The following is a 24,961-nucleotide window of genomic DNA, read 5'->3' on the forward strand; positions in this document are numbered from 1 at the left end:
ACTGCTACAACTATGTACAAGTTTTTGTGCAGACCTGTTTTTCTTTTTTTTAATTTTTATTTATTTATGGGCTGCACTGGGTCTTTGTTGCTGCACACAGGCTTTCTCTAGTTGTGGCGAGCGGGGGCTACTCTTTGTTGCGGTGCGCAGGCTGCTCATTGCGGTGGCTTCTCTTATTGCGGAGCATGGGCTCTAGGCGTGTGGGCTTCAGTAGTTGTGGCACATGGACTCAACAGTTGTGGCTCAAGGCTCTAGAGCACAGGCTCAGTAGTTGTGGCGCACAGGCTTAGTTGCTCTGTGGCATGTGGAATCTTCCTGGGGCAGGGATCGAACCAGTGCCCCTTGCACTGGCAGGTGGATTCTTAACCACTGCACCACCTAGGAAGTCCTGTGCAGGCTTATGTTTTTATTTCTCTTGGGCATATATGTAGGGGTAGAATTCCTGGGTCATATGCTAACTCTGTGCTTATTAACATTTTGAGGAGCTGTCAAACTGTTTTCAAAGTGTTTGAACCATTTTATATTCCCACCAGCAGAGCTACCACTTATCTAGTGCTAATCAGTATTAGCACTATTCAGAAACAGTATCTCATTTAAACCTCATAAATCTAAAAGGTTAAGTATCAGTCTCCTCCCCCATATTACAGGGAAGGACATATAGGTTTAGAATGGTTAGAAACTTGCCTCTGTTGATAGTACCACCAGGGATTTGAACCAGAGGTGCCTTACTCTAAAGCTATACAGGATGAACTATCTATAGTGCAAACATGGAAGTAGCAAGTGACAAGACTGGAAAAATTGACATCTTTATTTTAGGCTAAAGGGTTAAACTTTATCCTGTGAGTGAAGAGCCACTTATGACTTTTAAGCTTTGGAATACATAGTATAGAGGAAGAGAACTCATACAACAGTGTGGAAGATGAATCAGGACAAAGAGACACAAGATAAGAACACCCCTCATGAGCCAGTACAGCAGCCATATAGTTAAGACAAGAAATGAGGCCCTAAACTAACATGGTCAGGACTAAGAGAGGTCAGATCAAAATATACATGGGACATAAAACTGACACGACACGATGAGACAAGAAATGTTCAAAGACAACCTCTAAATTTCTGTTTTGGGGATAAGAATGGATGAAGACAGTGAATAGAGGAAGCAGGTATTTGGCTGGACTAAAAACTTACAGAGACCAGTTTTGAGCCTGGAGAAAATTCCAATGGTGATGACCCACAAGCAGTTAGAAACAGGTCTGGAACTAGTCTGATAAAACTAAACTGGGAATTTGTTTTGACAAAATTCAATAGTTTACAATGCAATTACTTCTTATTCTTCTTTGGGAGGATGATAATAGGTATGGGGTATTAGATCACAGCATCATTAGATCAAAGTGGCTTGCATAACTTAATAAGCAAGTCAAGTCTTTCAAACTAGCTCAAGATCTAGGAACAAACTTTCATTAATAAAATGAAAAAGCACCAGCTTTAGATTTACACAAAGATTTACTTCTAAACTAATGGCAAACTACTACCAAAGTATTTAACTCAAAAACTAATTTTCATGCACATTAAAAAATACAACCCTGTAAAAGAAAAAGTTGAAAACCAATGAGAATATTAATATTATATTTTACACAAGTCTCTATAGCAACCTATTATTCCAAGTGGTACTACCATGTTCATGGGACCCACTTAACTTTGCTTGGATTTTGGGCAGGGGAATGGGTAAAATTCCTTTTTGGGGGCAAAGGTAAGAAAACCTGTTAAAGGAAACTAGGCATTGGAATGACAATTCAAATCTTAATGTTCTCTATGTTCTTTTTTCTATTCCTTAAAAACACACAGACAAAACACATATTCAAAAAAAGCACCAATTTTCTTAAGTTATTCAAATAATATTTGACATAATAAAACATCATGACACCAAACTCTAAGACCCACTATATCTTAGATTTGAATGTAAGCACTAATTGTGCATTTCCCAAGCTAATCTGGCCATAAAAGCCCTTTACATGTAACACCTATTAACATTCTGCATAACCAGTATTCTCACAAAAACACTTTGGGAAACACAGGCATAAAAGTCTGAACTCCTTAGCAAAGTATTTGAGATTCTCCTCAATCTGGTTGTTACTTACTTCACTAACCTCATCTCTCAGTCTACAAAATCTCTTCCTCCAAACTGCCCAAATGTCCAGCCATGTTCTCTTTCACCCAAGGGCCAGGTGTAACTAGTTTTGCCTAAATAATTAGTTACTTCTCCTTCACCCAAAACTTGTCTTACTTTCCCTTGCTTTCCAATTCCAGTAGGATTTCTTCTTTGAGCTCCCGTAGCACCCATTATAGAATAATTACACTGTATTATCAGGAGCCCAGTCTGATTTCTATCAAAAGGCCTGGCACACAGCAGGTGCTCAAAAAATACTTGCTAAACAAAAGGGACTCTTACACACTGTTGCTAGAAGAAAAAAAGTAATACAAATAGTTTTGATATTGTTACTTTCTTATAAGACATCTTGCAAATAACTACTGAATGAAAATACTCCTCTTAATAGTATCCAAAGGCTATGACTGGATCCCAACCTATTTTTTAAAATTAATTAATTAATTTATTGGCTGCATTGGGTCTTCGTTGCTGCACACGGGCTTTCTCTAGTTGCAGTGAGTGGGGGCTACTCTTCATTGTGGTGTGTGGGCTTCTTACTGCGGTGGCTTCTCTTGTGGAGCACGGGCTCTAGGCACAAAGGCTTCAATAGCTGCGGCACATGGGCTCAATAGTTGCAGCTCACAGGCTCTAGAGCGCAGGCCCAACAGTTGTGGCACACAGGCTTATCTGCTCCGTGGCATGTGGGATCTTCCTGGAGCAGGGATCGAACCCATGTCCCCTGCATTGGCAGGCGGATTCCTAACCACTACGCCACCTAAGAAAGTCCCCCAACCTGTTTTTCTAGTCATATTTCCCATGCTTTGCCTTACTCATCCTATTCTCTTAACTTAGAGAATACTTGGGGGTGAGGAGAAAGGAAAGGAAGGTCCCGCTCTTCTTGAGATGCCCCTTTCCTGTTTCCAGCTGTTATGTACAGCAAGACTCAACTGAGGTACTCCTGTGAAGCTCCTTTGTGCTTTCATAATATTTTACATACATTGTATAATTCCTATTTCAATGTATTTAATTTCCCTTTCTAAACTGCATTCCTTTCACAGAGTTTCTTAACCTGAGATCTAAAGGAGTCATCCAGGGATAGAAGCAGCAGTCCTTGTACTTGAAAATGCACATCTTTATTTTCACTGACCAGACTGAAATTCAGTATTTCCTTCAATATTGAATGCAGGCCATTAACAAGGTAGTATCACTTATTAGGTAGTATTAGGTGACTGTTAATAATGGAAATCTCAAATATTTTCACATCATATTATAGTTGTTGCAGATATCTCAAAATATTATTTATCCTTGTCACTACTTCAAAATTCTTGTAGTTATCATATCTGCTGCTAGAATCTGTTACTTAATATGTTAATAAAAAAGCACATTACTATATCGTATCTGTTTTTGTAGTATTTGGATAACTATAGTCAATATAATTGGGTTTCCTCTGTAATTAATTTATACTTGGGCTTCCTATGTGTTTTGGTTTATGCATTTAAAAACACTATTCTGAGGAGGGGCTCCACAGAGTTCAGGCTGCCAGAAGAGTACATGGTACAATAAAATGGAAAGAATGACTGCTTTCAGGCAAAGAGTAGATCTTATTTACCTTTCTTCATTCATAGCATATTGCAGGTACACAAGAATTGATGTATGCTCTCAAATTTGATTTTATTCCTTTTAAAATATTTCCTTCTATGGCCCCCCTTTTCTATTTTTTCAACATAGGAGTTCAACACTTTACTGTGGGTGAATATCATATTCTAATTCTAAATTTTAAATAAGATTATTTATACTTTCTGATTTTAGGTGTATGACTCCTAAAAACAAATACAACTCCTGAACCTATTTGGAGTCATGTACTTCCTTGATTGATCAACAAATGTTTAACTGGCTGAAAGAAATGGAAATACTTATTTCTACAAATCTGTAGGTCACCTGATTATAAACAAAGACAAATCTGATGTTAAAGGGAACTTAGAATTTTAAACCCAGAATACAATACTTTTCATATGTATCACTGTGAGGAAAGAAGTAGGGGGATGTTTAACAGAAGTTCCACAAGTTACAGAAGATAATGAAGGGTTTCAGAAGGCAAAATGGTAACGAGTCTTTTCTAAACTGTGACAGAATGGACATTGTATTAATCTGTAAATCAAGTATTAACAAAGACAACAAATTGGCAGAGACATTAAGAGCAGTAGGCCTGGAGTAACAGTATTCCTGGATTTAAATCTAACTCAGCCATCTTATAAACTGCCATTTATAAGCTGTGAGAGCCTGGGCATTTAACTTTTATCTTGGTTTCCTCACCTGAAAACAGGAGATGTCAGTATCTCAGAGAGTTATTCAGAGGATGAAACTAGATAATGCACACACAAAGTACAATTCTAGCACATAGCATTCAACAATTTTGATAATATTAATCTATACATATCACCTAAACAACACAGAAAAGACATGACAGATGACAAAAAATGCTCTTGGAAAAGAATTTATTTATATATGCATACTTTAAAAATATGTACTCAATCAATTAGATTTAAAATTACCTCTTTTTGCAATCTAAACAGTCATACTGAAGTACATACCGGATCAACTTGCCATATGATAACTGTTGTATCTTTTGATCCTGTTGCTAGTTTAGTGCCATCGTTAGAGAATTTACAGAACCACACTTCATTACAATGCTCCGTAAGTATCTGCTGAGTATAACATGGGAACTGCCTCCTAAAACAAATAAGTCCAGAAATAATTATTCTTTTAAAATAGATTAAGAGTAATAATAATGAAAAAGGTTAAACAACTGATGAAACTTCTTTGGAGATCAAAAACTTTCAAAGTAAGATATAAATGCATTTGTAAATCCTAAGAATCACATTTATATTGGTTATGTTGAAAAAGAAAATATTATAACAATAGTCAAGGCAATCTTAGGAGAAATCAGTAACCTAAAGTCCACTTCAATTTACAATATATCCTTTTTTACCCCTCTTCTCAAGATTAAAGAAAAAGTATGCACCCATTACAGAATTTTTGGTCTGATTAAGCCAATTCATATAAATAAAAATTAACAATCAGGGCTTCATGTTTGTTTGTATAAGTGGGCTGGCATCAGGTTGTTCCAGAAGAAATAATGTACATTTTCATTTATATAAAAAGCAACTTGGCATAACAAATAGGCACTACAGTCAGACAATTTTGGGACACAAGCTTTAGTTGTCAAGTCATTTAACTCCTTTGAGTTCAATTCTCTCATCTATAAAATGAGATGAATATATACCTAACAAGGTTCTTAGGGTTCTTGTAAGGATGAGAAATGCATCTAAAATTCCTGGAATGCAACAGCTATTCAAAAGTGATTATTAGCATTATTTTGAGGACAGCACAGAAGTGCAATACACAGCAGACTCTGTAGTGGTTAAGAGCAAAGCCTTAAGAATGGCAGCAGTCAAAGCAAAGTTACAAAAAAAAAAAAAAAAAAAAAAAAAAAAAAGAATGGCAGTAGAGTTCAAGAGACTTAGGTTCAAATCTTGGCCACTTACTAGCTGTGATTCTGGGAGATTTATTTAATCTCTGTAAATGTCAATTTTTCCAACCATAAAATAAAGACAAGGGTACTTGCTTTATAGAATTCCTTATACAAGGATGAAATAAAAGGACGATAATGAATGTCAAGCATTCAGACTGTCTGATGCTTAGCTAGTACTTTATAAGTTGCAATTATTACATATTCAGGGCAAAGACCTCTATGATTAACTTTACTAAGTTAAAGAGGAAAAAGTTATCCTAAGAATCACTATTCTCATTAAGCACTCTTTTAAAAACCACTATATTCTTTTCCAGTTTCTACATCAGGACTATCCAATAGAGCTTTCTGTGACAATACTAATGTTATATATCTGTACTGTCCAATCTGATAACCCTGGCCGTATGTGGCTATTGAGCACACTTGAGGAACTTAGATTTTTTTCATTTAATTTTGATTTAAATTACTTTTCATTTAAATTTAAACAGTTACATGTAATTAGTAGCTACTGTTGGGACAGTAAAGATCTATATTGTAAAAAAGTTACTTAAACATTAATGGGTAAACTTTTAAGTCTGTTTTAAAAAACAGACCTTCTCTGTATTTTTCCCTCCAACCAACCTATAATTTAAAAACAATTTTGTCAATTCACCAGCCTGACAGGCAATATATATTTAAAAGTAAATTAAATGAACATTCTTTATCTGGCACACATGGCAATGTGCCTTAGCAGTTGGCTGCTCAGAGACTACTTTATACTTTCATACTAACTATAAATTGCTTTAATATTAAAATATTATTCTATATCTGAACTGAAACATAATCAATTCCAGTTTACATTTATTAAGCACTTACTAGATGCCAAGCACTGTGCTACATGCTTTACATACAGCAGTGCCAGTTCTCAAAACTAGCCTGCAAGGGAAGTAACACCCCCATTTTCATGAGGCTCAAAGAGAGCAAAAAACTTAACAGATACCAAACTGATGAATAACTGAAGTAGGATTTTTAAACTTATGGCTGACTCTAGGGTCAGTTTTCTTTCCAAATATATTTTTTAAATTGTAGTTTTCAAGACTGCTGGATAAAATTTCAATCGAGTAAGTACTTCCACATCAAAAATGATTTTTCTCCCCTCTGATGGGTGACAGTCAATAGTGATGTAACTTATTCAGTGAGGAACAGTTTATATCTAGGCATAAAATACACAATAATTCAAATGGCTAAAGCTGATCATGAATGAAAAGATATATCTAAAATCAGAACAGCAAAATGTCCTTAAGGAAGCACTGATTCATAGTCAAAGTTACAGGGCACAAGGCATCCAGATTATTGACAATCAGTTGTATCTGAATGTCAAGGTGGTATTTAAATTGTCATTATTTTATTATTACTTAAATAATCTTTTAAAAAGACTAATTAATAGCCCCTAGTTTATTAAAAGGCTAATTTTAGAGTATATAAAGTGACAGTTTGTAGGTCTTTGTTTTCAAGTAAATTTAAAATTTAAGATTTGTTAAAAATATCAGTACCTTCCCAAATCAAACCGAAAAAAAGTAGCATTTTAATCAAGCTAAACCTTAACATTTTATAAATCTTAACATTCTATAAATATTTTATGATCCTTTACTAAAAAATAATACTTATAAAAAGCCATCTGTGGACACATCCTTCTGTTGATTGGTGAAAAAAAACCCCACAAAAAAATTCCTGTCCCTTACTGATCAAATTTAACCTAAATTACGTATGTGCAAATTGTGACAAATACAAATAATACATAATCTAATGAAATCTCTTCAGTGCTGAGCAAGATTTAAAAAAGCTACAGTTCACATTTTCATAATCAATTCTTTATTCTCCATAGAGAAAAGAGAAAAGCTGGTAATTAGATTTAAATGCTAAGATTTAATTCTGAAAAAATAGTTTCTTAGTTTCAATGCTAAAATCTAGTTTCTAAAAGGGAGTAAAACAATAAAAAAATATCAACTTTTATTTCTAAGACTTTCAAATGACTGGGGAACACCAGAAATTACTTCAAATCTAGGTTCTATTTTCCCACTTCAGCAATAAAGGGCTCTAAAGTCTACATATACTGACTTAGTGCCTGACACCTCCCCACTTAGTGACTCCCCAGAGTGAAAAGTCAAGGCTGACTCCTTGAAGAAACTGGGTAGATGGTAGCCTTTCACTGAGAGAGGGAACCCAAAAGGAAAAGCAGACTTTGAAGGGATAGGTAAGAGAAGAGGGAAATTCTTCTTTGAGATGTTGCATTTATGGTACTTGAGTTATATTCACATTATTGTATTAAGGTCTAAGGCTTAGGAGATAGTTCTGTAGCTCTAGCCCAGATTTAGGGGTCATTAGAACCATGGAAGTATAATCTAAACAAGAAGAGTAGGGTGAGAAAAGAAACACAGTTAGTTCTGGAACAGAAACTTATTAGAGGGACAGGGAAAGAGGAGAAGCCTGAGGAGTAGCCAGAAGTAAAACCAAGAGTCTGGAATGTCAAAAGGAACAGCTTCAAGGCAAAGCAGTCAAATGCTATAGAAATGCTAAGATGTAGGTTGGAAAGTAGCCACTGAATTTAATAAAGATGTTGTTCTTTACCAACATCAGCAACAGTTCTGGTGTTGTGTTGGCTGCATAAACCCTAATACTACAGAAATTGCTCTGAAGTGGAGGTGGGGGGGAGGGGCAGTGATAACTAAGAGCGCAGAATCAAAGTTTTGTTTGTAGATTATAGGGAAGGCCTTCCAATCATCATTTACTCTCACAAGTACCAGTATAGAAATTAAAGCACTTAAGAAAAATGTAGGTCATGTTCTCATACATTTCAGTTTCCCTCAACTTACTGATATCTCTTGAACCATAAAGTCTACTATATATACCTTTCGATGTACTCCACCAGCAATAAATTAATGAACCAAAAAAAATTTGGGTTCACAATCACCTTAATTTTAACACTGATCTCAAATATCCTAAAGGAGCTATAAAATATGAAACCATATAGCCTTTTAATCTATTATCTCCTACCTCTATTCAACTTAAACGAAAAGACTTAAAAATTCTCATAAGCAAATCAAAGAACAGTGTTAAAGAATAACAAGGGATAAAGGAAAAGGATCTCTAATTACTTTCTTTAAGTGCACCAAGTAATTATCCAATACTTTAAGGTAACTAAGATTGAAGTAATTTATGGCCAATAGTTCAATTATTACTATTTTTTACATTGCAGTGGGGGAGGGAAGTGAGAATTCAACCACGTATGAAAGTAGTTTATGCACAAGATTATCTTAAGTCACAGCGCATATATGCACATATATGTAAGTTTTATGGTTATTCATAAATTCCTCGTTTTTCCAAAGCTCTCATACTTATACACTTTTATTCTTCCTATTCATGTTATTTTCAGTAGTTCTCTGAGGATCTTTGACAAAAGAAATTGAGCACGTGCACTGCAGCTGTTATGTCTGGTTCACCAGACACACATAATTTTCCTCCTGGAGTTTGAAAGATTTCACAATTTGTTTTTCAGTATCTTAAAAATTAAAGCTCTGCTGAAACAATGGAGATCATTATTAAAATAGTAGGGATATTTTTACTCAAAATACTCCTAACATCAAAAGTGAAGCCTGAATTCTTGTAAGTTAAATTATATAGATGGGTAGGTATGATAATAAAACCCAAACCAGAAAGTTAATACCTGTTATTCTAAACATTTCTAGTTGAAAGGTCACCTTCAACTAAAAAGCATAACTTTCATTATGAAAAAAGTATTTCCATGATCATTATGAGCAGAAAATAATTTGGGCTATAGTTAAAAGAGCCATATGTCAGGATTAAATGATCTCTGGCATCCAAGGACAGTAAATGCTTGGATCACTGGCATTCTCAAACAATATCACTTACAAATCCTTTAATGGCCAGATACAGAAAATGACCAACCAAACCTATAGGCAAAAACAGACTTTCCAGCTTTAGTTCTCAAGGAGTGGTTTCCTATATAAACATATACAAATTTCTCTTAATTGTCAGCTCAGTAGTTCTAGCTGCACTTGTGAATGCTAAAGCACACATGAATTGTTTTATGGTGACAGGGTAAAACTCTAAAAAAACATTTTAATAAAGTTCATAAGTGAGTCCATAAAATGTTAGCCTACTTTAGAATACAAGAAATTTTCCTTACCTACTACAAACATGATCTATAAGCAGAGACACAGAATCTAGATTATTATCAAGTTTGGTATTGTGATATAGGCACCGATCCCTTTGTAGTTCCACCGCCTGCCGCAGGAGAGTCTGTAAACGCCGTGGGGGAAGCATCACTGATGGTGGTAAATAGGCTTTAATAGAAGATATTTTTAAAAAGAGAAATAAAAATTAAAATTAAAAAAAAAAAACAGTTTACTTTCATTTAGGACATTTGACTCATCTGCTGCTGCACTTGCCCCTACTCTAATAACATTGTGTCCTTTAAATAGAGCAGTTCTGGGTGACATGATAGAACATGTAAGCTTTATGAATATTTGTCAGCAGCTTACAGCTATGTTGCCACTAGAATGGAATATAGTTGGGTAGGAGGGCTTTAATTTGTATGTGGACTTGCTAAAACAACAAAAGCCCAACAACAACAAAAACTCAACAGAAAAATAAAAACGCAGTGATGAAAAGAAAATCTAAAGATAATTCTGTCCCAGAGGGAGACTAAGCATCACTAAAAGTGTAGGAAAAATCTCCACTTAACAAAGAGCAAGCCAAAATGTTGGAATAAGTCAAGTTCTAAGTCCTATCAAATAGCTTCTAATGTCACAGATACTGTGACAATTCAGGGAATAACTGGTGTTTTGATTATCGATACTAATCTATATCAATTCTTCAATGCCTTCTGCCTCCACGACCATATGGTTTTCTGATTCTTAGGGTATCCACTGCCACCTCAACATAAACACACAGAATATGGTCTAACCAGAGAGGGAAAGAGGGTCTTTTATTATAAAGATGTGGCAAAAACAAAACCCCTACTCTAATTTGGAAGTTACATAAAATATTTGGAGGGAGGGTAAAACTATTTACCTAAAGAAATCTGTGCCTTACTAATGAAATCAACAAAAAACAAGCACACCTTGGAGATATTGTGGGTTTGGTTCTAGACCATTCAGTAAAACGAACATCACGATAAAGTGAGTTACAAATTTTTTTTGGTTTCCCACTGCATATAAAATTTGTGTTTACATTACATTGTAGTGTATTAACTGTGCAACAGCATTATGTCTAAAAAAATGTACAAGCCTCAATTAAAAAAATACTTTATTGCTAAAAAAAATGCTAACCGTCATTTGACAACTCAGGGTTGCCACAAACCTTCAATCTGTAAAAAATGCAGTTACCTGCGAAGCCCCATAAAGTGAAGCACAATAAAACGAGGTCTGCCTCTATCTTAAACACTTGCGGCTTAAAGCTGTGGTTTGCATGTTTTTTTCTCTAACCACAGCACTTCTCCCCCAAACAAAATCTTAAGGGGAGCATCACTACAGAAAAGAAACGAAAGGAGACTTGCTCTGGGACCAGCATCCTCTCACTGACTCCAGGGGTTAGCATCTTAGACTCCATGGTGGAACTTGAAGCCTCTGGTTTAAAGGGCCTCTTAATGGATCCTTCCTCCCTCCTTCTATTTAAAGGGCCTCTTAATGGATCCTTCCTCCCTCCTTCTATATAACTACTTGATAAGAGTATGTTTAGACACAAGTCTTTCTAATTGAGCCACAATATCATTTCTAAGAGAAAATACAGAAACATCGAAAATTAAGACTCTTACTCTGAAGTTTGTCCAGCAGTTTGGATCGGGAAGCTGTTCCTTTGCCTTCCCACTCCGCTTTTGCACGCAGGTCTTCTGCATGGCTACACATCAGATATCTAAAAATATGACAGAGAAAGCACCAAATAGCAAACCCTTTTCTTTGGATTAAACATAATTGAAAAATACTGATTATACTCTGGATATCTAGTTCTTACTAAGAAATATATATCAAGAAGAAATTTCTACAATGGACCCAATTCATTAATACAAACTGGCACCAAAATAGAACAGTAATGACATAACAGATAATATTAGTTATGCTATCTATTAACAGATGTATCCTTAGATTTACTGTTACATATCATTATACATCTGTAGCTCTTACTGTGTGCCAGGCTCTGCTCTTAACTAAACACTCAACATATATTAGTTCATTTTATGTTCATAACAACCCTGTATGAAGTGAACACTATTATTCTATTTTTATAAATGAGGAAACCAAGGCCCAAAAAGCTTAAGTAACTGGCTTACGGTTAAGAGGCAAAGTAAAAAATGAACCCAGGAATTGTAGCTGTAGAACTTATTAACTTATGTTAAATTAACTGCTCAATAGTTAAACTCAAAAACAACAACAAAAAAACAAAAAACCAAACCCTTCACAGATATTCACACTAAGTTAATTAAATAAAAATAACATACCTTCAAGAGTTCATAAAAAATGCCACTCAAGGAATGGTATAATTGGATACTCATCCTTATGTCATCTTGTGAAAGGTACTGAGATCCCAAAGCAGAACACTTGGGAACTGTTTTATTACTCACTATATGTGCCGAAGGAGGCATAAATGCTAAATTCATGGATTCTAGAGAATACATGAGGACTCCCTGCTGGAAGTGTGACCCTGACCTGGTTCTGGCTCTTCTCAGAAGTACAGGCTTTGAAAGTAAAAGTGAAGGCATTATTCAAACATGGAGATTACACCTGGCAAGTAACTCTCCTTCTATTTTGCCTGGTACTCTGATCTCAGACCAATCTGTTCTTCTCATTTGTAAACAGGGTATTAAGTAGGGCAGTGAGCATTACGTAAGATGGAGTATATGGTCTACTACCTGGCATACAGGTAGAGCTTAATAAATGATAATGTAAGTATCAGAAAACTCTCAGTTAACTTGAGTATCATCACCTCCTTTTCTTAACTGTGTATTACATTTAGCATATTGTATTTATCATCTAAATAACTTAATAGCCTCTTACCCAACAGCAGAACTACTTGTCCTCTTGCCATTTACTATATAAAGTGCCTTAGCTGATGAAAACTTACCTTTTAATAGTATAAGTAATTAGACTCACAAAACCCTATACAAGAAGTTGGACACTGCAAAAATTTGGTTTCTAAAATAACTTTTTGGGAGTAAAATTTATTATCAATTTTACAAAAAGTTGTTTACTTTTAAAATTTTGCCAAAGTTACCCATGATTGCTGCTGCTCCCTTTTGAAAATTTACATTACAGCTTAAGGTTTCAAAGGCTTGTCTGTTTATCGGAAGTCATGTGGTATAACTCAAAGGACACTAGACTGAGAGGAAGAAACCATGTCAATTCAACATCTTGTCATCTGTGGGCCATTTCCTTACGTGAACAATACATGTCACAGTGAAAAGAAAAATGCAAGGACGAGGCTTAAGTTTTTCGTTAGAAGTGGGTACAAGGTCTTACCATTTACTGAGATGAGGAAAACTAGGGGAGAGACAGGTTTGTGGGGGTGGAGTGGGTACAGGGACAATGGGAATCAAGAATTTCTGTTCTGAACACATAACTCTGAGATAGCTTTTCAGACATTCAAATGGAGACTGTCAAGTAGGCTATTAGATACATACACTGGGAATTCAGATGAGAGGGTAAGCTTAAGAGCCACTGGCATATAGATGGTATGTGAAGACATGGTATAGAATGAGATCACTACAAGTGTGTGTAGACAGCTAGAGAGAGGTCCGGAACCAAGGCTTTGGGCACTCTAACATTTAAAGGATTGACATGAGGATAAAATGAGATTGTGTATATGAAACACTTAGCAAGGATCAGGTACATGACAAGTATATGTTTAAGAAAAATGTTCGTACGTGTCAACGCTAGAAACTTCATCGCTTATTTTTCTTAATAGAAGATCCGCTTTAAGGCTTTTATAGAAGATTATGAAATGGCATTCCACTGTCAATACATATTTCTTCTCCCTTTCACCCACTTAAATATCTCTCAATTCTAATAAGGAAAGCTTCCTAGGATGACAAAAATAATTTGTATACACATAAGTGAAATTACCCAAATACTACCCAAGAATTTAACAATACACAGATCTTGGGAAAATGTTAAAAGAAATGCAACTTTGGAATGGTAACCTTGATAAATACAGCTCCTTCCTCAACTTGGAGTCTAAAAACTGAGTTTCCTTACCCGCTAAGAACATGAATGCGCTCTGTGTTGTATTTCAGTGGCGTCAATTCACAGCGTAGAACTTGAAGTGCCTCCAGGACCTTGCCATCCTCCAGGTATTCCAGGTACTTCTGCTGCAGCAGCAAAAACTTCATCCTCTGACATGACAGAAAGCAGCAGTCAGGGGAAAAAAGTTGATGGAAGTTTCAGAAAATGTTTGTGCCTAAACAGAACAGTAGAAACCATTCTACTATGCCCTTTGAAAATAATTTTTATAAAGCTTTAAAATGATTCAAAATATTTTGATTTAATAGGGTCACAGCAGATTAAATGTGACCCTATTGCTCAATTTCACATCTTAATAAAAGTCTGCTTTGAACGAATAATCTCAAATTAGAAAGATCATTAGGCATCAACATAGAAGAAAATTAATTCTGCCCTCAAAACATTCATGTGGAATTTTACTTCTTGTGTGAAAATCTAGAACTATTCCAAGTATTCTAAATTTGCTTTTTAAAAAGTCTGACTTCTATAATGGGTATTGGGGGGGTTTCATGCAACAAGTTTTAAAAAGATGGCAGAAAAACCAGTTAATGGAGGAATTACGTAAAAGCCACAATGTGAATGATAGACTAAGTAGACCAGAAAGCAGAAATAGAGCCACTGGGTTAAAGTTATAAAGTGTCAGATTTTGGCTTATCAAAGGTAAGAAGAGCTGTCCAACAACTGGACTAGAGGTTGGTGTACAAAGTACTGACTTTCCTATGACTAAAATGGACAAGCATGAGCTTGATGGTCTCTCGCTAGGTGGCAATAAAGGGATGCCTACAACAGGAGGTTGAACTCGAAGGTCTCTGTGTATTGGTAACAATTTCATCATTGATGCACTTCACTATGAAGGACAATTATTATCAACTCTTTTCCCCCCAAAGGACAAACCATTTCCAGCTTACTGTGAAGCCCTTTCACATTCAGTTTTTTTTTCTGAAATATTTTAGCTTTAATACTTTTAATGTTCCTTTACTCTGTTACTTTACTTTTTAACTTGAAAGTGATGATCACACTTTCAGCAGCTTTTTGCTAGACAAAAAGGTTTTAATGAATATTAAGTTTGTAATTTCTTTTAAACCTTAAACTTAATTAAAGACCACTGCTTGGAGGGACTCATTTATCATATCTGCTACTTGAGGGGCTTGAGCAAGCCAACTGATACAGGTAGAAAAGTTAGCAGACAGCAAATGCAGTCATACTTAGGGATTCCAAGGAATATGACGGTAAAGATCTCAAATCCATTTAAAAGAAACCCCAAATGACAGCCTTTTCTTCTTAAGATGCTTATTTTAAAAAACATTAAAAATATACTGCTGTCAAAAATGGTGTGGAGAAACTATCGTTTATTTACAAAATTAAGAGTATAGTGAATTGCTCTATAAGATTTTCTTTTAGGGAGGATTTAGAAGGCAGGCAAAACCCACAAGCTTATAAAAATGGTTTCTAGAGAAAGTAAACAAAACAAACCTTCCCATATAAGTTTGGCACACATTTAAATACATCTTTCACAAGATATATTGCTTATGTTTGATAATAATCTAATCTTAAATTGACAGCTAAAAGAACAATAGAAAAAATATCAAACTATGAGGTAAGCTCCTATAACTCTAGAAAAAGTACACTTATCAAAATTTACACATAAAGTTAGACTGACTAATGAATGTTTCAAAAATAGGTTACCAAGATGCCCTGAAAACATGCTGCTGTCCATGTAACCTAACATTAACCTCCAGATGTCAAATAAAAAAATACTTTAAAGCCCATCAGGTGATAAAAACCAAAAACGAAAGACTAAATAAAATCTAAAAAGCAAAGGATTTTATATTCAAAGTTATTATGGATATTCTCATCATTTTATCTTCTGAAAAAACCTTCAACTCTTCATGAAGAGTTCATATATTTCCATCTATCAATATACTGTTAAGAGTTTCACTTTACATAGAGTTTCACTTTACATAGTGTTTTTGAATCAAACTTGAGTATCATTTAGTTGCAGAATTTTTTCATTTAAATGCCATTGGCAGCATGTATATTTAATTTCTTCATTAAATTTTCTTAGTAATTGGGAATATGGGGGAAAATTTTGTTTGTTTTAATTGAGGGCGAGTCTTAATTTTGGGGTATCAACCATTAGGTGCTATGCACACCCCCTTCCCCATTCCAATGTGTGTATGGACAGTGCCCCAAGTGCTATTTCCTATTTCCCCCTTACTTTCCCATCAAGATCCTACTAGAACATGTTACTCTCTTTCTGTGGGGCAGAAATAGAACAGGAAAGAAGAGGAAGGCAGAGTAAAATTTTTGAGAAAAGCCAATAAAAACATGCATTTCTGTATATAAAGGGAATGCTATAAAAGCCATGCAAGAACATTTCTCTATGAGTCATTTTATCCAGATTAAGACAAAGAATATCCTCAAACAGATACCAATTCCTGGTAGTGTGCAAGGCAACTATACACTACTGGCCAAGAACAGCTAGAGATCTGGTTGAAAGAGAAACTGTTTATTCCCCTAAAAATCAGTTCAAGTATTTGACACGTATGATAAAGGTGGAGAAAGTAAAGCTATAGTTTACTTTCCAAAATTTAAAGCACAAAAAGTGTAAATAGTTTCAAGAAAATGAACATCTTTCACAAAAGATATTAATTATTTAGTGAAAAAATTTAAAGAATCATGCAAAATTGGAGTTTCCTGAGGTGGGGACAGGGCTTTACTATGGTTTTTCAAAAAATCACAAGCTTCTTAAATGAAGAAAAAAAGCAAACAGGTTGAGAAAATAAACCCTCCTTTATATCTTTCCCCAACACCTAACTAGACCTCTGTAAAAGATTATTCCTGATCACTGATGATTTTTCAGCATCTTTGGGCCCAGTAATTCTTTCTCTCTTTTATTATCTAATAAAAGCTTGAAATTGGTAAGTGACTAAGTAGAATACCTTGAAAGATAGCATACGAGGTAAATCCTGCTGTTGTCTCCCACCACCCTATCCAATATTTGGATTTATCATTTCCTTCCATATAATCACATGGAACTCAATGTGAAGTTCTGAAACTCAGAAGTTATGATACATAGGAAGTCTGGTTATCAAGGGCAGCCTCCTAGCTAACTTAGCAGTGGTTCTGACTAACTATGAAATAAGGTTATAACCAAGTTATATCAATTAAATCATGACTCAGAGGAAAGGAGATATAAATTATATTTAAACCATGGCTTTTAAAACTCCTCCCTACTTGACTTTAAAATATACTAGTAAATTTTTGTACATCAAGTTAATATTTGAACACTTTTGTTAAGTATGTTTCTATTATATTAAAATAAGAATCAAACATTTTTAGACATAAACGTTTTCTGTTATTGATCTCAAATACCCACCCAAATTCCCCAGATATGGCTAAGGATATTTGAACCCAAACTAAAATATGTTGATTCATAAACTCAGCTTCCAGAAACTCCAGAAAAAATTCTGCTATTCCCAGTATCATTTTACTAGAAACCATTTAAAAATATGGGGGTTGGGGGGGAAAGTGGCTTGGGTCAATAGAAATGTTCCGGTTTAAAAAAGAAAATACAATTTTAGTCTAGACTAAATCAGCAAATGTGTCTGGGTATACAATTAAAATAATTATGTTAAAAAAAAGCCCAAATAGTTGTCTTCTAAGGTATTATTACAAATTTATGCTTACATTAGATTATCTTCTGGAGATGGAGTGGGGGAGAGGAGTAAATCTAAACACAATTAGGTGAAAAAAATGCTGACCTGAATCTTTAAAAACAATTGATTCATTCATGTTTAAAGTGAGATAAAGTTGGAACCTCTTTCTTTGTATAAACACCTTAACAGTTTGATGGTGTGAGGCTCAGCCAGAGATTTAATCTTCATCTCTTATTAGATCCTAGAATGTTCTATAGACTAAACAGGCTGTAAAAAGAAAGGATTCCTCCTTATTATCTACAACTACCTCTCTTTAGTTTACATGTTGCTTCTAATGAAGATTTTTAATGAGACAGTTATAATCTAAATCTAATACAGAAGTCTCAAATTACTATAAACAAATAAGAAAAAAGTGAATCTATTAATAATTTTTAGTACTAAACTACAGATATAATTTGGATGAAGTTTAAAAAGGATAATGATCCTCCAAGAAATCAAACACTTATTTTAAAATAGTCTATGGACAAGTTCTCTACTGTCACCATACAAGCAGCGCTAACTTGTCCAATGGGAAAGGAACCCCAATTCTTATTTTGGCCTTTTAATTGTCTTTATATTAGGGTCACCTTCCATTCTGTCAGGGCTAACAATTTATGAAAAACTGCCCTATTAAAATTTACTTATATATTGTTTACTGAAAAACAAAAACAAAAACAAGCACACTGATCAGGGAAAATTTAGTTACTAGAAAATTTGCAATCCTTTTGAATATAGGTTTTTTTTTTAACGTCTGTGTTTTCATTTTAAAAATTTACCGTAAAATTGATTATCCCATGACTTACTATTGAATCTGATGCCTGATAATAAAGTTAAAAATTTTAGTATTTTAAGTATTTATGGAAATAAAAACCCCTCACAAAACACTATATTGTCAATTTAAATGAATCCATATTTGTTCATACTGGTTGCTCCTTTAATTCACCTTAAGTCTATTCTCTGGGATTATATTTTTGTAAAAAATTATATTAGAATTTGAAAACTTTTGTAATTAAGATTTTTTTAAAAAAATCCCTAATACAGAAACAGGAGGACCTATTACATTTATAGACGGAGGAAGAAAGATTAATGTCTGACCCAATTAAAAAAAATCAAAATGTAACATTTACTAATATTTAACAAACAGCTGGTTTCCCTACTTCACTTCCTATTCGCTTTCTTTCCCTCCCCCACCAGACAGGAAACTGTTTTTGACAACAAATGAATCAGCTAGAAGTTAAAAAGCCAGCAGCCAGCAGCTGATTGTTCATGGTTTCCAATCATAAGGACTTAGGAAAAACTCATCCTCTCCTCTCCCTCACCAACATCTACTGAAGAATTAAAGCTTATTAGTATAAACGATTCCTTAAGATTTATGAAAGAGGCTAACAGGTTAAACTACTAAACTGATCTTGTCGGGAAATAAGGCCAGTAAGCAGAGCCCAATGGTCAAATTTGCATACAAACCCTCAATCAAAGTGATATATATTATACAAACTTTGACACTGTCAATTCACACAACTGGAATGCAAGAATGGAAAATGGTGAGCACACCAATGGAGTTGGTCTGAATTCACAATTTCCAAAGATTTAAAAAAAAAAAGAGAATGTGTCAGCTACTTAAGGCTATGTGGATATACACAACCCAAACATGTTTTCTTTACCAGCACATTCAGTATTTTAAATAATAAAAGTATAATTTATCCTTGATTCTACAAATATTAAACTCCTATTTCCAGTACTAAAAGCATAAAATCCTTTCAATTTAGCAAAAGCTTAATTTATAAACTAGGTTCAAAGGACACGTTTACTAAATATGATTTTAAAAATACAAAACTCAAACTTTAAAACATCAACACTCATCCTAGTTTACAAAGTGAGTTATATGAAAATTAAGGCCTTATCTTTTGTAACAGGCAGTAGCCTAGAGTTATCAATAACCTACTAAAATAAGCATAAATGTGAAACTAAGAACAAAAGTGTATTTACCACAATTATTCCCAACAACGTTTGAGAGATTTCAAGTGCGCCTCTTACCACAATAGCATGAGGAGAATGCACTAAAGGCTTTAGTTCATTCAGGTCATTTTCTGCCTGCAAAAATTGGTATAAGAGAAAAACAGAAATGTCACAAAATGCACATTAAATATATAATTTTAGCAGCAGTTACACAGCTCTATATGCCCTACTTTACCTTATCCCAGTCTCCTTCCATGACATGATTTCGGAATTTGGTAGCAGAAGGATGTTCTAAACGACATCCTGACTCTTGCATGAGGAGATCAACAGTCTGGCTGCAGGAGAGATACAGTGTAAAAAAGACCTGACCAACTTTAGGGTTTACTCTTCCCAATAAACTACTGTCTATGAAAACAGTTGCAAAAGTTCTTAATCTAACCTCAAGATGAAGGAAAAAAATAAATAGCTTTGATGTGCTTGGCTAATCAAACTTAATTTTTAAAAACTGCCACCTACGTTTACATCTACTCAAGTCAAAAACCTTCTTGAGACCAGACTCAAAATAAATTCTTCCTTTTTCCATTTAATGCCTTTAATGAAGTATAAAATTTCTAAAAATGTGTTGTTACCAAACAGTTAAAAAAAATGAGAAACCATGATCTACATACTAACCACATTACTACATTTGGAAAGATAAAAATTGTTAGTTCCATACAAGGTGATGGAGATGACCCCTGTATTAGGTAAGAGCCTTACATCCAGATATTATGTTTGCAAAGAAATTCTAATAGGTCAATCTTTAAAATCAAAATAAATCCAACATCAAAAAATCATTCCCTTTCTCTCTATACTAAAAATAGCAAATTTACTATGGTGTAGGTTCCAAACAGTCACGAGTTATTTCCTCCTGCTGCTGTCAGCTTGCTTCTTGTCTCAGTAATATGTTCTGTTAGCATTTACAAAATCTGTTTTCATACTAATCCTTTTCCTTAGGGAACAAAGTGAAATCTTCCTTTGATATATTTCTTTCAGAGCTTAAACGATTCACCACATGTGGTTTTTTCCATCAGATATTTTGATATCTAAGAATCTTTATCAGTCTTACATATTTATGTTTCAATGCTTTCTTATTCAGCTCCATTTATTTTTCAGCGACAACAGTGCGATAATCTGCCTGAGACTCAAAATACTTATGTCACTTTTAAAAAGTGCTTTCTCCCTCGCCCCAGAACAAATCTATAAATCCAAAAATACACATAGGCTAGCCCAGGAGCTTATTTTAATCTATGCTCTGAAGCTGGAAACTGTTGCATGTTGTTCCCTAGTCTTATTCTGTCTTGGTTCTGCTTCATCTTCCATCAGGCTCCATGGCACTCCCACCAATCCTACCTTCCACCCCCTCCTTGATTTTTCTTTGTGTGTATACAAAACGGGGGTTTGAGGCCAAGGTCGTCTACCTTCACCCTACTTTAGGTACACAAGGCCATCTAAACTGTATTTGAAAATAAATGATTCACCAGATCAGATGTCCCTTTCTCAGAGGCAACTGCCTTCTTGGTGTTACACTGGGATTTCAGACAAGTTGGTGGTAGGCCTCTTGCACACACACACACACAAGAGCCTTTTAAATGACATCAACATGGTATCTTACTTCATTATTCCCCTCAGACTTATTCAGCAGCCTCCTTCCAAATTATCCCAGCCCCTCAGTTCCCATAAACACTTGTAAGTAATTGTCTTTCCTGATTGGTAGCTTGCCTGGGTTGTCAGTCATGGTTGGGGGTGGGGAGGTGTCCCACAAAGATGCCTCTGAGCGATACTTGAAAAACAAATCCTCCAAGGTTCATTATTTCCACCAGCTCTAATCCACCCCTCCCCCAACACATACAGAGACACACTCCCGCATCTGTCTTTATTGACAGACAATTAAGCTCTGAAGGTGTGTGGGGAGGGGTGAATCTTTCGGTTTCTACGCCCCCTTCCCAACCCCCAACCGCCTGTCTCCTCTCACAATTTGTCAGACTGATTGATTTTCCCTTATTTCCCTGCAGGTCAGCTCCTCCTCCCTGGTCAGCCTGTCTGAGCGGCGTCCTCCGTGTCCTGGGCCCAGCAGTAATTCTCTCTCTGCCTGAGCTCTTTCCAGCTCCCCGGCTCCCCTCCCCGCCAGCTTCCGTCCCTCAGTCCATCCACACCAGCTGCCTGTAAGGGATACTTACTTGAGCCCTAAGCCATTCAAGTGCTGTCCTATTAGCCTAATGACATCCTCATCTGACTGGGAGAGCCGCTTCTTCTTCTTGAGGCTGCTGCCCAGTTCTGGGGTGGCCAAGGAAGAGGAGGCGGCAGTGGTGGCGGAGGCAGCTGCGACGGTGGCGGAGGCTGCGGCGGCGGCCCCGCCGGGGACCCCGTTATTGACATTCAGGCTGTTGCTATTGTTGCTGGCGGCGGAGGGGGCGGAAGGCAGGAGCCCATTGGCGTGGGCCAGGTCCCCCGCGGACGACGACGACGAGGGGGACGACTCCCCGTTCTGGGCCGACAGGCAGGCGAGTTCCTGGGTCTGTCCCTGGCCCCCGCCGCCCCCTCCTCCTCCTCCACCGCCGCCGCCGCCACCTCCTCCTCCTCCTCCTGCCCCGTTGGCCTGCATGATGCTGCCGCTGACCAGGCTGTGGCCGCTACTTCGGTGGGGGACGGCAGCGGCGGCGGAAGGGGCAGCAGCCGGGGGGAGTCCCACCACTACCACCACGGAGGAGGAGGAGGAGGAGGACGACGACGACGAGGACGAGGACGACGAGGACGGAGGGGAGAGGCCTGCTCTGCCTGCCGAAGCCCCGGGCTCTCCTGCTCCCTCCGCCGCCGAGGCTCGGGGTTTCTTCCGCGGGGGCGGGGAGGCTCCGCCGGTGTCCGAGTCGGAGGAGGAGGAAGCGGAGGCCAGAGTTTCCTCGCCGAGAGAGGCCGTGGTGGGAAGCCGGTGGGGCGAGGCGGGGGAGGGGAGGCGGGGGCCGGGGAGAGGGTCGGGGTGAGGGGGGGCCGGAGAGGCGGGGAGGGGGTCAGGGTAAGGGGTGAGAGGAAGGGGGAGGAGGAGGGGGAGAAGGAGGATCCGGGCCCTTTCCCCCCCCCCTCCCGGAGGCAGCTCGGGGTGCGCGGCCCGGGGGGTCGGGCCGGGGGGCGCCGCGCGGCGGCTGCGGGGGCACGGGGCCCGCCGCTGGGCTGAGCCCCGGCGGTGGCGGCGGCGGCGGCGGCGGGCGGCAGCGGAGGCAGCTGCCGCCTCTGTCCTCGGGTCCGCTCCGCTCTGCTCCCTGGTGTGTTGATTCTTCCCCCAGCTGCTGCCTAATGGAGTCCAGGCGCTCGCGTCACAGGAAATGCCTATACTGCCCTCCTCACTCACTTCCGGTGGCAGGTATGGAACCTATAGGGGGCCTGTCACCCGGCACGTGCGCCCGGGGCCGGCCGGGCGGGTGGGGAGGGGGGCCGGCGGGCCGGCGGAGGCCGGCCGCGACCCCGACCCGACCAGACCTGCTCCGCCCCGGAGCTCGGGCCTGGCTGGCTCGGCCTCGCCTCCAGCGCCCTGGCCGGGCTGCCTCGGCGAGGAGCAAGTTTGTAACCGCCCTCCGAGGCCGGGCGTGCACAGGGGGGCGGCGATCGCGTGCGCGAGTGTGTGCGTGTGGACCCCAGGGTGACCTAGAAAGGCCAGGCGTGCGGAGGGACTGCAGATTCTCCATCCACGGCCGAGGATGGGGTCCAGCAGGTGGCGAGGTTTTTGTCACGAGAACTTCCAGGCACAGGGCTGTGGCAAGCTCTGTCGACTCACTTCATGGTAACCAGGACTGACCAGCTCTTCATTTGAGTGTGGAAAACTCGAATTCCCACAGCCAAGTGCCACACGCAGTTGTCGTGCCCGGGCCATCCCGGGAGGTTTGAGATGATGAGCCTGGGAGACTCTACCCCGGGAAGGTGGAATGAGGGATAAGAGCAACATCTGATGGGGACAAGGAGCCAGAAAAAGGCTGTGGGTGTAGAGGGGCGCGGAGGGGCGTTGCTGAGGGGCTTTCACTCTTTTTTAGCTCTTGCCCAGCGTCTCCTTCTCCCTTCAGCTTCCTCTTGAGTCACTGCCCAGTTTAGGCAGCAGTAATAGAGACCAAGCAGTTGCCTGCAAAACATGCACCTTGAGGAAAATTCAGACTCAACTTGCGATGCAGCATTGAAATGTATAGGTGAACTGTGAGGCTTCGGCGTCTGTGTAACTTACCCTTTTATGTGGACGTGGAAATACAGCAACGAAGAGCTGGATCGAATCTTGATCACTGGTGAATAGTCTCCATTACCCCCAAACAATTATTTACACGTATGTGGTCGATAACATATATACCTGATGTAATACATTTTCTCAGAAATTTAAAGTCTTTCTCTGAAGTAGCTTCCCAGTGGAAAAACATAGACTCAACTAATGCATCTTCTAGCTCTGAAATTTCAAATTTTATAGCTCAAAGTAACTTTGAGGCCTTTGGTTACTTTTCACATTTAGAAAATTAATTTAAAAAATAATGCTTATGAGAAATTATTAAAGGATCCTGAGCTCTATTGATTCTCAGACTGGAGGAAGGAAGAGGAAGACCAATGCAAGATCTGACAGATATTAAGCTTTTAGTATCATCTCTTAAATATGCTTCCAGGTGGCGGTGTAATTTCGAGATGACTCACATTCAGTGTTATTATTCACCTGAGACAGACCTGAGTTCTAGCTAAGGTTCATAGGGCACTGCCACTGTATCCAGCAGAGCCTGAATTACTAGACAGTTAACACTTCAGAGATCCCTGTTTGTATGTTAACTTCAGACAGCCTTATTATTAAGTGTTGTTATTGTTTATACAAAATTAAATTTTGCAAAGTCGTTTATAATAATTTGTGAGGCTTATAGCAGTACTAAGGACAAGCTTATGAATAAAGTGTATAGCTTTCATAAAGGAAACAATTACTTAGTGGTAGCAATAGACAAGGCTTACACTTCATGAACAAAAGTAAAGGATGAAAGGCAAAAAAAAACTAGTCTCAATTGGTGTCTAAACGCAATATGTATACCCAGCTTTTCTATGTTTTCTGAGACCAAGACTGCTGTTACTAGAATTCTGAATTTAAGAACTCCGTGTGTGCACATGTCTTTCTCTAAACTAAGATATAGCTGGAGACTCTGTGGTCTGAACTCTGGATGTTTGGAGAGCCAGGTTTCAAGTCCACGTGCAAATGAATAATTCTGAAATACCACTCTGTATACACTCAGAAACTTTCAGTAACACCGTATTACACAGGATACAATGCAAAGTTTATCTTGCTCTCCAAAGATTGACCTGAATCCTTCTCTTTGACTTT

General features: G+C 37.8%; 1 protein-coding gene across 2 annotated transcripts in view; it reads right to left on the reverse strand.

Annotated features, from left to right (window-relative positions):
- Positions 1-22,696, reverse strand: part of WDR26 (WD repeat domain 26) — a 36,546-nt gene extending 13,850 nt beyond the window's left edge. The window contains exons 1-7 of one of the 2 annotated variants that reach the window (XM_057725959.1): positions 21,816-22,696; positions 19,835-19,934; positions 19,678-19,734; positions 13,922-14,058; positions 11,488-11,585; positions 9,859-10,015; positions 4,735-4,873 (exon numbers count right to left, since the gene is read on the reverse strand). In XM_057725959.1, the coding sequence (XP_057581942.1) occupies positions 4,735-4,873; positions 9,859-10,015; positions 11,488-11,585; positions 13,922-14,058; positions 19,678-19,734; positions 19,835-19,934; positions 21,816-22,240 (1,113 nt within the window). In that variant the 5' untranslated portion in view covers positions 22,241-22,696. Of the gene's footprint in view, positions 1-4,734; positions 4,874-9,858; positions 10,016-11,487; positions 11,586-13,921; positions 14,059-19,629; positions 19,735-19,834; positions 19,935-21,815 lie in introns of both variants that reach the window. The other variant, XM_057725958.1, reaches the window with a different exon arrangement.
- Positions 22,697-24,961: the final 2,265 nt, after the last annotated feature.

The sequence above is a fragment of the Hippopotamus amphibius genome, chromosome 3 (assembly GCF_030028045.1).
Source record: "Hippopotamus amphibius kiboko isolate mHipAmp2 chromosome 3, mHipAmp2.hap2, whole genome shotgun sequence".
NCBI classification, from domain to species: domain Eukaryota; kingdom Metazoa; phylum Chordata; class Mammalia; order Artiodactyla; family Hippopotamidae; genus Hippopotamus; species Hippopotamus amphibius.